Consider the following 17,541-nt stretch of genomic DNA (forward strand, 5'->3'; position numbering starts at 1 on the left):
ATATGAAAGTTCAACTATCAAGAAGGAATTTTATCAGGTATGCAGTTCCAGATCGAGATACCAAGAGATCAACAAAGAGGTTACACAGTAAAAGTTACGAGGTCAAAGTGGATCCAGGCCTCTGTGGAGACTCATGAAGATCTGGCTAGATCTGACCATCAGAGATAATCACTCCAGCACGTGTGATTCCGTCAGCAAGAGCCAGGAGAGGGGCACGGCTTGGTTTGCAGTCAGGTGGCAGCGAAGCAAACGTCAGAGTAAAGACTGATTTCAGGCCGACCCTGTGGCACAGCCCATTAACCTTCCGCCTACAGTGCCTGTATCTCCTATGGGCACCGGTTTGCACTCTGGGTGCTTCACTTCCGGCGCTGCTCCCTGATAACGGCCTGGGGTAACAGCTGAAGATGGCTCAAGTCCTTGGGACCCTGGCCCCCTGCCGAGAGACTGGGATAGGAGCTCCTGGCTCTTGCCTTTGGATGTGTAGCTTGGGCTGTTATGGCCATTTGGGGAGTGAACCAGGGGATGAATGATCTGTCTCTCTGTAAATCTACCTTTCAAATAAAAACAAAACAACAAACAAACAATAAACAAGAGACTGGATTCACATTGTCCAAAAGGCAAGAGAAAACAGGAAAGATTTTGTACTGGGGAGAAAGGACAGGATTAAAGCGGGGTTTGGAGAAGCTGACAGGTGGCCCAAAGAAGAAACAAAAACGAAAAGCAGGGCTGTTCTGCCTTAGGACTGACTTTAAGGCGAGAAATAGCCAGGCGCTTCGGGAAGCAGAGGAGCCCTGCAGGAAGCTCCGATGTGAAAGGCATTTTTGGGCGGCGGCGTCTTTGAATGGGAGGAGGAGAGCGCTTGAGCCCGGGACAGGCTAGAACTATGTTCCCAAACAGGCAGTGACACACACACACACACACACCGCTCTCCAAAAGCATGTCCTGGAACACCAGCCCTGGCCGGAAGACCGACTTCCATTCGAGTTACGCCTGTCACCCACAGTAACTGAAACCACCCACTTATCCGGCAGGTGACCCCACGGAGCAAACCAACTCATCTGGTCGGCGCTCGCCACCTCCTCCCGCGCCAGGTGGAAAAGTTTGGGGAGTAGTCCCAGGCAATCCAGGAGGTCATTCCTCAAGCACGACTCTGAGGTGTGCGCTCCTCAGAGGGAGGGTGACATGGAAGAGTCCTCGCAGGCAGACGAGATTAGGAAACTCCGCGCACTTTGTAACTCACCCCGCTAGTCAGTCCTCTACAGGCTCCTCCCCAGACATATAAAGGTCTCAGCCCTGGGCAGTGGAGCGCACTCGCCTGCCAGGCCCGGGGTTTAGAGCTGAGGCGCGGCCCCTGCAGGCTCTCCCGCGGCGCCCCAGCCTCAGCCCCGGAGCGCGTCCCGAGCTCCCCGCAGCCGCCCCGCCGCGCTCCTGCCGCCCGCCCGTGCGCCCGTGCGCTCTGCCGATGCTCGCCGCGGGGACCAGGATGGAGACGCGCCGCGCGGGCCTCGTGCCGCTGCTGCTGCTCAGCCTGGGTAAGCCCTACCTTAATCCAACCCCTGCGCATTTGTCATCCCCAAGTGCGGAGGTGTCCGCGGGGTTCAGGTGCACTCCTTTGAAAATGAGGCCTCCCGTTTGATGCTTTTTCTGTCTTTCCCAGGAGCATGGGAATCGGGGGGTTAAAAATGCCTTTCGTTGACAATAGTTACGGCTTTGTAGCTTATGCACGAAGTCCTGTCTCCTTACCAAGCACAAGCTTAAAAAATGGAAAAGGTTTTGATTTTTCTTTTGAAAATATGCTAGTCCTCGTGTTTTATTGCTTCTGGTTGGAGTGTGAAAGGAGTAGGAAGTGGATTTAAACATTAAAAAAAAGGAAGTGTAACGATTGCCTCCTCAATTTTGGCGCACAGCTTTTTAAAACCTTAGCATGGCTAAAGTTTCCAGGAGCGGTAGCGTGCGTCGGGGCACGTTGGCTGGAGTTCCGGTGGCAGCAGAATTAACACGCTCGTCGCGGGTAACAGGAGTGGAAAGAATTTCAACAGGTCCTGGCTCTTCCCACCGCCCATGGCCTTTACACCTGCTGCTTCCGGCTTTCTCAGCAACGGGCGCCTCCAGAGGCTGATCTTGGTACTTGCTGCAAAGTGTACCCAATAGCCCATAATCCCAGATGGCATTACAGTGGATCTGCTTCTTTGAGATGATTTTGTTCTTTGGGGCCAAACAAACGAAGTAACGTAACATAGTGACGTAGATTTTCTACACTGAGAAAAAAAAAATCAGTTTTCCCGAATCCGTAGGCTCCCAGAGGAGTTCAGAATTGTACTGGTGTATAAATATTTTACTGAGGAAATAAATTACTGATCTTACGTTCTTCCTGGAGTTGCAATGAGGTAAATTTCACTAAGTCACTGACTCTTTCACAGGGCGTGGCAGTTGAATTATTACTTCGACACATCTTGTCTCAGGGGCTGGGAGATATAATGAAATGCATACTATGCATAGTTGGAATTTACCCATCCAAAATTAGGATCACAAATAGAAACTGGCTCTGTGACTTCTGCCTAAACGGAGTGAAGACTGACTTGCTGCAAGGATCTCAGCGGACGATGTGCATTAACTGTGTGTGCTTTCAGATCTTTGTGGAAAGAAGCAGAGAAGTGACAGTTTTCCTAGAGTTAGACATTAGCCCAGAGGTGCGAGAGTGGCTTAGCGCTTTTTTTTTGTCTGTGTCTGCAGAGTGCAAGTATCTGTTCTTGGCATCTCACTGAGCATTCTAATTTGAGACACTGAGGGCCTACGAATAACCTGGTTACTCCCCACCAAATATGTATGTGTTGTGTGTTTTTGTTGTCATGAAAGTGCTTAGCTCCTTTATTGCATGACTTAATTACAGTTCAGCTATTTCATCAGCCGCCAAGCCCATTTCCAAATGAGCTAGGTCAGTTTCTGTTTTCCCAGTTTGTTTAAGTATTTCTCTGCCACCAGGAAAGTTCCTGCTTGAAGTTCTATGTCATATCTTTATGCTTTACCCAGATAGGAAAACTCAACAGCTTGGTTCTAAAACACCAGGAGAAAAGGCAAGGTCCTTTCTCCTAAGGTTGCTTTTATTTTCCCCAAACAAATCACAACCTAGAAATACTTTTCCCAGACTCTGTCCTTTGGAAAAAATATTTATTTCAAATCACTGCCTTCATTCTAGTGTTGTAATTTTGTGTATATATACTTATGTAATTTAGTATATATACATATATATGATTTTTTTTTTTTTTTTACTTTTATTGGAGGGTCAGATTTACAGAGAGAGATGGACAGAGAAAGAAAGATTTTCTATCTGCTGGGTCAATCTCCAAGTGATCCTGTGGCCAGAGCTGAGCCAATCCTAAACCAGGTGCCTGGAGCTTCCTTGGGGTCTCCCACGTGGGTGCAGGAGGCTTTAGGCCATCCTCTACTGCTTTCCCAGGCCACAAGCAGGGAGCTGGATGGGAATTGGAGCAGCAGGGATATGAACCAGTGCCCATATGGGATACTGGTGTATACAAAAAGCAAGGATTTTAGCAACTAGGCTACCACGTCAGGCCCAGAATTTACATATATTTATGACCATGGGGGGAAAAAATTCAACCTCCACCTCAAACATATACAGATTTAAATTATTATACACATGCATAATTATTTAGTTGCTTCAAAACATTTCTTTTAGTTTCTTTAAAGATTTTAAAATTTATATTTGAGAAGCAGATTTACAGAGAGAAGGAGAGATGGAGACAGAGCTCTTCCATCCAAGGGTTCACTTCCCAGAAGGCCACAATAGCCAGAACTGAAGGAAAGTCAGGAACCAGGAGCTTCTTCTGGGTCCACCACATGTGCGCAGGGGTGATTGGAGCAGCGAGCTGGATTCAAAGTGGAGCAGCCGGGACCAGAACCAGGGACTATATGGGATGCTGGCACTGGCAGGCAGAGGATTAGTCTATTATACAATTGTACCATCCTCTGCTTCAAAATTTTTGATATAGATTTCTTGTTTAATAGATTGAGAAACTGTTGTCCACATTTGTCTAAAATAGGAATTCACACCCGAGTACGATGGTACTTTTAGCCTATTGGACACTAGTAAGAGGATTGGGATACTTTACACTGAATAGCACTTGTTTTCTCAGTAACCTGAATTTTGGAACCAAAGTTCCTCTTCAAATCTATGGTTTGGTTTAGACAAGACTTTTTTTTTTTCTTTTTCTTTTTGTAGTTATGTTTGGAGTTGCCCAATGAAATCAAGCCTTTTCTTTAGTGCCCAGATAGGTGTTTTGGAAATCTTCCTGAATGATATCTCCAAGACAATTTCATCCAACTTCACCACACCACGACACACAATCCACAGAATAAGCATTCTCTCTTCAACATACAGAAGTGCAGATTGCAGCGGACAGTTGCCTTGCCTTCAATCATCACTGCTGACCCTGAGAGTTTATGAGTCTTGGCCCAGCTGGGGTAACACGTCTTGGCAGAAAAATGTGATGACAGGCCTCTCCTGTCTGGAATCTGACTCAAGAACCCTAACTGTACTCTGCAGCGCCTTGCATGTGAGCCGCTTGGGAAATCTGGGTGTCTGGTTCTAGGGGCTCAAATCCAGGAACTGTGAGGGGTTAGCGATTACCATATGCTTACTGTGTGCCAACTGTATTGCATGTTAAGTGCCTTACACACATCACCTCGTTTACTGCTAAAATTGTGAAGCAGGTAGGATTAGCCCACTTGTGAGGAAAGAAAGGCTAAGGGAGCTAAAATTCCTCACCAGGGATTTGGGGTAGTCAATGTCAAGTTTACTCTGCAACAACTTGCAAGGAGCCAGTGAGCCTCGGGTTAGCAAGAGCACGGTGACGACAAGCTTCCTGTAGAGAAGTTCCCAGGTGTCACGGAGCTTTCCCATGCTTTACGAGTTGTTAAGGGACAGCACATATATGAATAGAAATAGGTCTTCTGATTCATTTCAAAATCCCTGGACAGGGAGCACGTGACTTTTTAGCTTTTGCTAAAACACATTTTTACCATCCGTTGGTATTTTTCAATGAACAGAGTTGACGACTAGAATGTGAAGTTTATTATAAAGCAGTCATTGAATGTAGCCCCCTGGAATATTCATTTCTGCGTTTTCCACAATGTTTATTAAAGCAATAAGGAGAAGGATATCTTACACCATGTTTTCCTTTGCGTCTTTATATTATTGTAAATTGAATACAGCTTCTATAAGGAATCAAGGCAGTGCTACCACTCACTCCCAATACTATGAGCAGGTAGGTACATTTCTTTAGTTGAAAATAAAATCTATGATCCTCACAAAATTGCTTTTGGAAACTTGTTCTGTGTTTTCTGCTCATTTTCGAACAAGCATCTTCATTTCCTGCTCAAGAGTCACCCAGGAGATCTGTCAAATAAAAAAGCCACACTGACGTGATTGTAGCTTAAGAAGTTGTTTTCAATAATATCCCTCAACCTTCACTCTGCATATAGGTCTATGCAGATTGTAAGTGATGGCTGTTAGGGACGTTCCATTGGAAGACAGTGGGAGGACAGCCCAAAGTTATAGTAGGAAAGGCGCTCAGGGAGCAGTGGCTTGGCAGCCTTCGCCTTGCTAAGGCAGTTCCAGAACCTTTGGTAAAGGAAGTGATGAGACAGAGTCAGTGTCCTCTGGTCTTAGAGTTTATGTAAGGATAGGCATTGGGCTACAGAGCAGATAAAGGTTCAATTGCATTCCAAGCTAAAGTAATGACTGCAATAACTATGATACTACTTAGGATATACAGGATGCATTCCTGTTTACTTATGTTAGCTTTTACAGCCTTGAATTAGAGGCATAGTGCAAAGGACACAGGATTCACAGTGCAGTTCTATTATACTGCCAGAAATATTTATGCTTCTCTAAGCCTCACTTTCTTTACTGGTGAAATGGAAATCATGGATCATGTCAGGTTAAGGGATTTAATGACACTGATGAATGATAAATAATGTTTCTTTAAACTTATAGATGATCATTATTGTCATTATCATCGTTAGCAAAATATTTTGTCACAAAAAGATCTCATTTGGTTCTTACAATCATACCCTTTCAGTGAGAATGTGTATTGGCACTTGCATTTTGCACACGAAAAGGTACACTTAGGAATCAGGCCATCAGTAAAGCTCCATGTGTCAGTCTGTTGAACTCTGCACTGTGCAGGCTTCCAAATCATTCTGTATGATTGCTGCAAGTTCTCCTTCCTTTTAACACTGAAGAAAAGTGCCATTTCCCTTCGGCAAGGCTGGTAGGCCCAGGTTCCTCTGCTCTGTTCTGCCTTTCCCATTCCTTTGGTCCCACCCTGGTTATACCACACTGTGTACATCCAGGCTTCTGTCCTCATTCCTTCTGTACTCATCTTTTCCATTCATATTGTAATAGAATTAGATTCAATGCCCAATAAATATTTGGATTGACCTTGAAGTCAATATTCTTTTAATACCAAGTTTTGACTCAACCATTCTTTTAAACAATTTTCAAGAAGCCATCAGTAGTTTCTGACAAGTTGATTTTATTGTTTCTAATATTATCTAATGATTTTTCTTTCCACTTTGAACTGTAATCTATATTTACTGAAGCTATGCCTACATAAAGTTCAAATACATTTGCGTTACGTTCATGCATGTAGGAGAAAGGCAAAGAAAGATGGATTTCTGAGCAGTGATATGATTGAACGTTGGAGAGCCAATAGGCAAGAGAGAAATACATTTTCAGAAATGAAACAAGCTTTAGCGCAACCTAATCCAAATTCTATCACTACCTCAACCCCACCCCGACTCCCTGGTTGCTATTTTCAGAGACAGGGAAACTCAGATGCAGCGGGAAACAGTGAGCACTTGAGTGAGACCTGAGTTCCTTTATGCAGGAGTTCTCAACTTGGGCCCTGTTGACGCTATGGATTGGCGAAGTATTTACTATAGTGGGCTGTGTGTGCTCTGCAGGGTGTTGAACAGCAATCCTGGTCTCTACCCACTAGATGTCAGGAGTAACAAATCCCAGTGGGACAGCCATAACCATCTGACAACATCGTTCCTGGTTTAGAACCATGATCTAGATGTGTATTTTGCCATTGTAACACTTCAGCATTCATAATTCACAGTTTTAATAATGATTGAGTTTACCAATACAAATGCAACTAATGTACATTGGATTCAAATATAATATTAATTTTTTTTAAACAGAAATTTTCAGTGCTGATTTTGGCACTGTTTATTCAAGATCTGTATTCTCTACTGCCTGATAAATATAGATAGGCAATCTATGGACTTCAAACTCAAATTCATTCACTCATTTCCTCCTGTCCACCTGTCATGCTCCAGTGCTAAATATCTGTGTGTTTTCTACTGTGTTAATGATTTTTATCTCCTTTATTGTCTTCTAGCCAAAAAGCTTTCTCCTCTTGGCCCACTCCCTCATTATCTGGCCTCAACAAGTCCATTTAGGGCAGGTACCCTGTCTTTTAAATAACTTTTCCTTTTGACATCTTGTTCAATATTGTGTCTATAGGGAAATCTTAATAGATTGGAGTAAACTTCACTTGACACATGAAGTTACTAAAATGAAGTGCAGAATAGCTGCCATCCTTACTCTTTTTTGTTTACGAGGCTGTAATTTCCCATCTTGTTATCATACTGTGACTGTCTGCTTCTCATTGAAGTCAAGGTCTCAATGATAACTCCACCTACATCTTCATAAAGCAATATTTATGAAATTTTCATATTTATGAAATTCATAAAGTAGCTTTCAGTATGTGAGTGAGTCACATGGCATTGAATGAAAGTAATTAGCTGCGAAACTTTCAAATTATCTCTTGTGTGTTCACATTTTCCTCCTTTATTTGTTCCTACAATTAGAGCTTAAGTCTTTGTTTACAAATTTCTGTGTATAAGTATCTTCAGAGAAAGCCAGATGGTCAACATGCTTCTAAAAATGCCAGAAAGTGTTCTGAGTTTCAGTCCGTGAAGTCAGGAGCCACGTGCCTCATCTGGATAGCCTGTGAGGGTGGTAGGGGCCTAAGCACTTGGGTCATGTTCTACTGCTTTATCAGGTGCATTAGCAGGGAGCTGGATGGGAAGTGGAGCAGCAGAGACTTGAAATGGTGCCCATGTGGGATCCTAGCAGGGAAGGACTGGCTTAAACATCAGAACACCAGACCCTATCTTTTAAAATGTAACAGTAAGAGATATTTGTAAGTAAAGAGCTGTTGTGGCAAACTGTGGTTTTACACTATCTTGTCTCAAATCGTTTTAATATTTATCCTCTAATGAAGTTTACTTATAAGATTAACTGTACAATATTGTAGAACTTGAGTGACAGCTGGTAGAAGGCAAATTAAGTTTTGTATATATTCACAGCTAATATATGGAAGATTTCCCCAAAGAGAAGCCTACTACAGAAAAGTAGTGACTGTAAGGCCTTTCTAACATCTCATATGATAGAAAGTTTACAGTTACTTTAACCAGGTATGGTTAAGACTTTACCTAATAGTGAAATTTAATTTAAAAAGATACTAAAAATGTTTAGCATGTTCAAGTTTTGAAAGTACAGTGTTAACAAACTTATTATGTTACTGCTTAATCCTAAAATTACATACTGATATGGAAGAAGATAAAAAAAATAACTAACAGTCCAGGGCCCGGCATGATAGTGTAGCAGCTAAAGTTCTCACCTTGAACACTAAGGCTCAGCTTCAGCCATTGTGGCCGCTTGGGAAGTGAAAAATCTTCCTCTCTGTGGGTGGAAAATCTTCCTCTCTGTCTCTCCTCTTCTCTGTATATCTGCCTTTCCAATAAAAGTAAATAAATCTTATAAAAATAAAACCCCAAACTAACAGTCCATCAGTAGGCTACACCTATAACCAAATTAAAATTGTTAACAAAGTGGAATTTGCTACCTGTTTTGGCTAGGCAATTATTATGATTCATCATGAGCTTGCTGTTCTGGTCTAAATATTCTAAAAAGCATAAATTGGGAAAATAAGGTACATAGCTTACATTCTGTAGCCTCATTTCTTTTATTTGCTTGGCTGTTTCCCAAAGGATCAATTTTATGCTGAGATTTGCAGCTGACTCTGCTGAGTTGGCTGGGTGAGGCAGCCCCTGGGTCCCATCCTCTTCTCGATTGACTGTGCCTAGCTGAGTACCTCACTGTGAGCTTTAGGAAGTGGGTTCGAAAGGAGCCACGTGCAATGAAAGGGATGTTGTCTCCATTGGTATGCTGCCCTGACTGCTGGCAAATACTTCTACTGCTCAGGGGCCCACGACATTTGGTGCCATCCCCATTCCAGCGATGGTGCTCCACCTCTCCTACGCACGCTCTCCAGTGTTGTGTAAGGGTGTGGGCTTGGCCCTGACTCACAGGGAAGAGGAGACTTGTATCCTGTGAGTCAGTGGCACCACTTCCTTCTGGCACACTTGAGATTTCACTGGGCCACAACCTCTGAAAGGTGAAGGTAGAGAAATGAATAGATGAACCATACTCTCAAATACCATTTGGGATTTAATACAAATAGTCTTCTGAAAGGATTTAGATAGTCCTTTTTCTTAGATTTACTTATTTATTTGAAAGTCAGAGTTGGAGAGAGAGGGAAAGGAGATTTCTGCCCTGTAGTCCATTCTCCAGGTTGTTCAGCCAGGTTGAATTTCATCTCTGTCTCTTTTTTTGGTGCCAGGGGTCCAAAGGCTTGGGCCATCTTCAGCTGCTTTCCCCAGGCCATTAGCAAGGAGCTGGATTAGGAGTGGTGTAGCTGATAGTCATCAGGAAGACTGGCGTGGAGTGTAGCTTTACCCACTACACCACATTATCGATCTCTTGTAGCTGTATTAAAATAAAAACTTGTAACTGTCAACTCATATATTCCAAATTGCACAAAATCTCTTGATATCTTAACTTCCCAAGTAGGACCTCCCACTAGATCTGTTTTTTCATATAGCCCCTATCTATATACTTCATATGGATCTGTTGTCAAGGGTCAAAACCTGAAATATAGTGTTTGAAATTGAGAGATTTAAAATATCTCATTGAGAGATTCTGTCCAAATTACAATGAAATCGTGAATAAAGCTGAAATATTAAACAGATATATAGCGATGGCTTTATTCTTTCCACTTTAAAAGAATGAATAGTGGGTTGACTTCATAGTATAACAGGATAAGCTCAGGTCAGTGGCTTCAGCATCCCATGTGGAGTGTTGGTTTGAATCCTGGCAGCTCTACTTCTGATCCAATTCCCTGCTAATGGCTTTAGAAAGCATTGGAGGAGGGCAGGAGTCTTTGGGCCCCTGCATTCACATGGGAGACTCGGAAGAAGTTCCTGGCACCAGCTTCATACCAACCCAGCTCTGCCCATTCTGGACATTTGAGGAGTGAACCAGTGGATGGAAGATCTCTCTCTCTCTCTCTCTGTGTCCCCGTTTCTCACTGTAATTGTCTTTAAAATAAAAATAAATGAATCTGAAAAAAATAAAAACCAAGCAAAATAATGAGTACTGACTCTTCATGGTGGGGACATGCAGGGTCCCATAATATTCTAGGTGAATTTTCGACCTTCTGACTATCCGCAACTGAGGCACAGGAAAGGGACACTTGAAAAACACGGCCTTGACCCTGCGCAGATGGACATAGGATTTAGAGCCAGACACAGGATTTTATTGTTTTCTTGGCTATATATCAGTATGTTTAGGATGGAATTAAGATTACACACTTTGAGGGAAGTATAAAAATTCTTGGTAATTTCCTCTGCAACCCATGCTCTTGTTGGATTAGTTCAGTAAGTCTCATAGAAACTGTCCTGAGCTGTGGACTCTGTCCAAGGGAGCGTCCCAGGAAAGCAAAGCCCAGTGTTCATGCAGGCACACCCTTTGCTGAGCATTCTTCAAATAACAAAGGCAAATATTTCACCTGTGGCCTGAGCAACTAGAGAAAAATTTCTAACAATGGAAAAACTAACAATTACTAAAATCCTTGGGGGGAAAAACATAAAGATAAAAGAGAAAGAAATAGCCCCAAACAATTCATTGGGTTCTATATTAGAGTTCACAGCGCTGTGCTAGTTTTTGTTTCTGGCTTTTGGGGAAACTGGCTTTCAAGGTCTATTTCTTTCTTCTTCTTCTTCTTCTTTTTTTTTTTCATAACTGGCATTTTCCTAGAGGGGAAGTAATAATTTTCGTTCCAGAACTTTCCCTCTGTTGAAGAAACATGGAGGGATGGATATGACATATGCACAGCCCATGCAAGGACAATCCCAGGGTGTTGAGGAGATAATGTGAAGGGCTCTATTTCTTCAGCAGTGAAATGCATGGCAAAATTATATTAAAAGTAAAACAAAAAATGACTGGAGTGATGATTTAGCTCATACTCTACAAAAAAGTCTGATGAAAATTGTTTTCATCGCTGTTTAGCTGTCAGTGAGACCTAGGTGCTAGCCACATTTTTGTCATTAAGAAGGAAGATGTGTTTTAGATCTACGAGTTGTTGTAGCAGGGACATCATTGTCCTAAACTTTTCTAGGAAACAGTATTATTATTTTTTTCAAATCACTGGCAGCAGATGAGACTCGTGGTTGACATATGAATTCTTAACTCTTCCATATAATAAGAAGTCTCAGGCAAGACATTTAATTTAAATGCTTTGGGGCTTGCTGGAGCTAGTCACTACTTCAAGGGAAGTGTCAAACTTGAAACTTAATACAAACTACGATTCTGAAAATGGGAAATTTGGAGTTTAGAACAAAAATATAGTTAACTTGTTTTACACAAGCCTTTGCATGAGAAAAATACAAAATTCAGTGGATTAAATCATCCTATAAATTCCCAAATTATAAAGAATTATGATTTTGTTTTGAACCGGTAGAGGGCACTGCTCACATTCTTCTAGTGTGCAGCTGGACATTGCGCGTCAAGAAACAGTCCTGGGAGTCTCTACTATACCAGGAGTTTTCAGAAAGGTATCACTTCGTTTCATTCTCTCAAAAACTGGGTAAAGTAGGAAAAGTTAAGACTGAAAGAAGATAGTCTATTCTTCCCAAGACATGTGGCTCATGCTTTCTCCCAAAGTTGCCTTTCCACACTAGGTTGATGCTTCCCTTGAGGTAAAAAGCACGCACTTCAATGACAGAGCACGGGTCTGACGTGATGTCCATTGCATGCTAGTATTTTGTCCATTTACAAGTTCTGTAATGCGGCCTGTTCAATAAAAGGTATTCCTTGGAAATGTTATCTGAATTCTTTTTTGTGCTTTTTTTTTTCTTCATATATAATGAGTATCTTAGAGTGAATGAGGGGATCAGGTGAGATAATAGGTGTAAAATGAGTAGAAGCATGCATAGTACAGAGTACATGTTCACAACATTTTAACAGCTAACTCTTACCACTGCAGTCATCGCTGATATCCACGGCACAACAGTTACTGATACCAACTGGCAAGAGTGCTTGAAGTACAAATACCTGATGCTTAAACAGAAGAAGTTAAATGCTCTTAGGCAAACATGTGTGCCAACAGAAGATTTCTTATCAGGGCTTTTATACAATTCAGAAGTGATTTGAGTCACTCTGATGCCCATTTTCTGATAATTATCTTTTAACTGGAAACACACAGAACAGCTGGTTCCAATCTTTGCTGTGTGGACAGATACTGGATCTGTGGCTAGGGCTCAGTGTGCTGTTCCTTTTCATGTCAGATAAGAGATTTGAGTTGGCCCTCCATATCCTCATGAGAACACATGAAAAAGAATATGGTATTTCTGTGCAGAGTTTCTCTCTTGTTCTTACTCACTGAGCAATACGGTACAATGACTGTTTACTATGCCTTCACATTGTATTGGATATTATAAGTAATTGGGAGATTTAAGGTCTACAGGAGGGCTGTGTATAGAGCATGTGAAAATACAACATCATTTTATAGAAAGGATGTAAATTCATAATTCCATGTGTACATCAGGGGATGGCTGTGTTATGATTTTAGTTAGATTGTGTTTTATTAATTGACATCTGTTTTTCTGTACAGTATATTCAATGCAATAAGTAACGTAGGAACTTAAATCAACAATGGGCATATCCCACATTAGGTTTCCTGTTTAACTGTCACCACCAGCAGAAGCTGTTTTTTATTTGATGGCTTCGTTTGTAATAGGAATTTTTAGAAAGATGTTATTTATTTGAGAGATCAAATTACAGAGGGAGGAGAAAGAAAGAGATGAGGAGAGAGAGAGAGAATATCTTCACCTGCTGATTTGCTTCCCAAACAGCTGGGGCTTGGTCAGGTTGAAGCCATGGGCAAAGAAGGCCGTCTGGGTTTCCCAGGTGGCTGTAGGGACCTAAGCACTTGGGCCATGTTCCATTGCTGTCCTGGGTGTATTAGCAGGGAGCTAGACTGGAAGCAGAGCAGCCAGGCTCCTCTGATGGTGGCTTACTCATTGCTGTACAACACTGGCCTCTTGTGATGGGGTCTTCATTGGAGCATCACTGTGAATATATCATGGAGGTACAACAATGGAAATTCCACAATTGCTAAGATTCTTAAGAAATAAGGCTTCAAAAATGTTTTAAAATTTTCTTTTTCTTTTCTTTCTTTTTTTTTTTTTGTTTGAAAGGCAGAGTTACAGAAAGGAAGAGAGATAGAGAGAACGGCCAGAACTAAACTGATTCAGAGGCAGGGCTGCTTCCAGGTTTCCCACATGGGTGTAGGGGCCCAAGGACCTGGGCCATCCTATGCTGCTTTTCTGGACCAAAAGCAGGAAGTTGCATCAGAAGTAGAGAAGCCAGGGCATAAACCGATGGCCAAGGAGGATGTTGGCACCATAGCTGGAGGTTTAGCCTACTGCTCCATTGTACTGCTCCATTGTACTGACAAGGCTTTAAATTTAGGTTTTTGGAATGTTACTGTGCCACGTTGTAGATCAAAGCTTAAGTATGACTTCAATGCCATTGAATGTACCTTTGTGTAGAAGAGTTGAAAGTTCATTTACTTTCGGTTAACTGCCTATTCCCATGAACATTTTCATTTTATGCATATTCTCTTACGTAACACCACAGTATCTCAAATATTGAAGTTATGGGGAAACTCACTTAAAGGTTTTCTCTTAAATGTTAATTATATATTTGTTTTCTTCCACAAATAGGTTTCCATCTTCTACAAGCAGTTCTTGGTACCACTGTAATTCCATCGTGTATCCCAGGAGAAGCCGAAGATAACTGCACAGCTTTAGGTAAATCCAGCTTCATCAATGTGATATCAAAGGGCTGCACTATTTTAAAAGCAGAAATGTAGGTGACATGACTATAAATATGTGGCAATCAAAAAAAAAAAAGGAAGGTATTTGCTGCTATATTACTTTTTAAACTCCTTGTAGAGGAATAATAACTGGAAGTGGTGGGGGGAAACCCTATTTTGTTTGAAGAGTTGAGCTTAAAGAGACAGAGAACAATTTATCCATTCCCTGAAACTTTACTGTCACAGAGGCAGATTGCATCCCAAGCAGATAGGAGGATGTAAACTTGATATTCAGTATTTATATATATATAAACTTAGGTGTTTTGTATATATATGATATAAATATATGATATGTATATGTGATATATATATTGAGAGAGTGAAGATATACATATACAAATATATGTATGCATATACATGCATGCTTAAGCATATGTATACATATACACACACATATATATGTATGTATGTATCTCACATGTAATCCTACATGAGTGTTTAGAATTTGAGGCCAGTGGTTACTGTTCTGAAATGGCAAGTGATGTTTCCAAGAAGACAACAGAATGTGTTTATTTTTCCCTTTCCCTCACAGTTCAGACGGAAGACAATCCACGTGTGGCTCAGGTGTCCATCACCAAGTGTGGCTCTGACATGAATGGCTATTGTTTACATGGACAATGCATTTACCTGGTGGACATGAGTGAAAATTATTGCAGGTAAAAGGCAAAAACAATCTACAAGACTGTTTCTCAGATTTTGAAGTTACCTTCTATTCTCATGGGCTACTAATGTGCACTTTGCTTATATTAACAGAAACTTTATTAACTGATTTTTTAAAAATTAAACAATAAAGAGGGACTTACAAAATGTGCAGAGAGCTCAGGATGCAGAGCGTTTAAGAGGCTTACCTCTTCTGGCCACTTCAGAAACTCTGTATTTAACTGTTTTCACAGGGCTTCTGTGGATGCTGTTTTGTTAAGATTGATTCCAGTGATTTGGGGAAAAAAGTATCTAAATCCTGCAACACGAACAAAACATCATCTTACAGAATCAGCCCAGCTGACAGTTGAACCAAACTGACATGTACTACCATGTATAACCATGTGGAGACCTTTGATCAATGCTGCCCCATCTCTACAATGAATCTTTGCATCCATGTTTACAGTATCTAGGATATCGCCAACTTTTTGCATTGTAGTGTGAAATGCATTCTTACAAAGCTAATTCGTAATCATGAAATCTTTCTTAAATAACTGATCCTTCTCTTGCACTATCCTTTAGGTGTGAAGTGGGTTACACTGGAGTCCGATGTGAACACTTCTTTCTAACGGTCCACCAACCCTTGAGCAAAGAATATGTGGCATTGACTGTGATACTTATCATCTTGTTTCTCGTCATAGTTGCTGGTTCCATATATTATTTCTGCAGATGGTAAGTCAATGTAATTTTACACTCCACTTTAACAAATTACTTAAAAAACAATACGATTCTATAAGCAGTGTAAAAATAACACTGTACCTGTGAAATTGAAACATAGGTATGATGGTGCTATTATACTTAACCCCTTGAATTTATTAGTTTGGGATGGGCATTTGGTACAGTGATTAAGTTGCCAGTATCAGCTTGGACACCTGCATCCCATGTTGCATTGCTTTAGTTTGAATTCCAGTTCCTCTTTCAATCCAGCTTCCTGCTCATATGCACACTCAGAGGCAGTAGATGATGGTTCTTTGGGTCCTTGGGTCACTGCCACCATTATGGGAAGCCTGGATTGAGTTTTTGGCCAGTTCCAGCCTCAGCTGTGGTGAACATTTTAGAAGTGAACCAGAGAATGGGACTATATGTGTTTCGGTCCTTCTTTCTCTCTGTCTCTATGCCTTTCAAACAGATAAAAATAAATCAATAAAATATAAAAAATATTATAACAATCAATGAATGAATATTCTAAGTGTAATATATCTCTACTTAATTTGCTTTGTTTATAACATGAGGATGATATGGGTCATTGTGAAGATAAAATACATAATGATTCTATGGCACTTAAGATTTTGCCAGTCACATAGTTAATATGTGATAAATATCATTTGGGTTGGTAATAGCATTATCTAAATGTGATGGGTGGAATGTAATGATGTGGGGTGATATTTGAAATACTAGCTCTTTAAAATAATGAATGGAGGCAGGCCAGAGAGGGAGGGAAGAGGGAACAGAGAGAGATGGGAAAGGAAAAGAGAGAGAGAGAGAGAGAGAGAAACAAAACCCAGAGTCTAAGGCAATCACATATCCTTCTGGAATTTCACAATATTCAATATATGTGATCTGCTTGTAGCCTCCGAGAATCCTTTAAGTGTTTCACCGTTTCTTTCTAAAGTGTGTCATCAGCAAACCCTGTCTCTTCCTCTCTCCTGTTCTCATCTTGTCCAACCTTAATTTATTTACAGTTGTCATTTTGGAAATTGTGTGAATATATGATTGGAGTCTATTTGGGTTTTTTTGGTTGGTAATATATCTTGCTCATATTGTTTTGAATTACAGGACTAACAATTTCATTTCTGAATATTTCCAGGTATAAACATCAGCAAAGTAAAGAATCAAAGGAGTATGAGAGGGTGACCTCTCGGGATCCAGGATTACTACAAGTCTGAATGGCTCCATCCACTGTATAGTCAAGGGCACGCAACATGCCTTGTTAAGGCTAATATTCCTATTTTATTAATAATATTTATGGTTGAGTCATGTGTTAGGTCAATAACTGTATATTTTTTAATATACTTAGAACATGTTTTTATTTTTGTTTTGTTTTGTTTTTGATGATTTGATAATATATAATATGTAAAATATATTTAATACCACCAGGGAATTGATATTTTTGTAAGAAATAATTTCCTGAGCTGAATGCTTCATTGAAAGCTCCAAAGCTTATGCGCCTGTCACACAGTGCTTAGGAGTGAGCAGTGTCCAATTCGTGGCTGAAAAAGTGTCAACGAATGACAGATTTCTATAAGCTTAAACATATGGTGAAATTAAGTGGTTTATTTTTGAATCCTCAAACCTGTGATCACTGGTTTGACTATATCATGATTTGAAACAGTTGGCACCAATGTGTCATTTATTGAAATAGTAATGCAATTAGCATCTAGGAGAAACAAAACCTAGTAACAATCTGAGCCTGGGAAGATCTTGACCTCTTTCCCCTGTGATCTCAGCTGCCACTCCGGACTCAGCTGCAGGGAGGGAAAGCAGGCAGTTCCCTCAGGCAGCCGGTACTCTTCCAGGTACAAGTTGCCCA

General features: G+C 41.0%; 1 protein-coding gene across 1 annotated transcript; it reads left to right on the top strand.

Annotated features, from left to right (window-relative positions):
• The first annotated feature begins 1,475 nt into the window (after positions 1-1,475).
• On the top strand, positions 1,476-16,897 carry EREG (epiregulin). The gene is made up of 5 exons (XM_040967339.1): positions 1,476-1,532; positions 14,161-14,247; positions 14,845-14,968; positions 15,534-15,683; positions 16,819-16,897. The coding sequence occupies exons 1-5, from the start codon at positions 1,484-1,486 to the stop codon at positions 16,895-16,897; spliced, it is 489 nt and encodes a 162-aa protein (XP_040823273.1). The 5' UTR covers positions 1,476-1,483.
• Positions 16,898-17,541: the final 644 nt, after the last annotated feature.

Source organism: Ochotona curzoniae, unplaced genomic scaffold (assembly GCF_017591425.1).
Source record: "Ochotona curzoniae isolate NIBS_2020 unplaced genomic scaffold, NIBS_Ocur_1.0 scaffold_4506, whole genome shotgun sequence".
Classification (NCBI taxonomy): Eukaryota; Metazoa; Chordata; class Mammalia; order Lagomorpha; family Ochotonidae; genus Ochotona; species Ochotona curzoniae.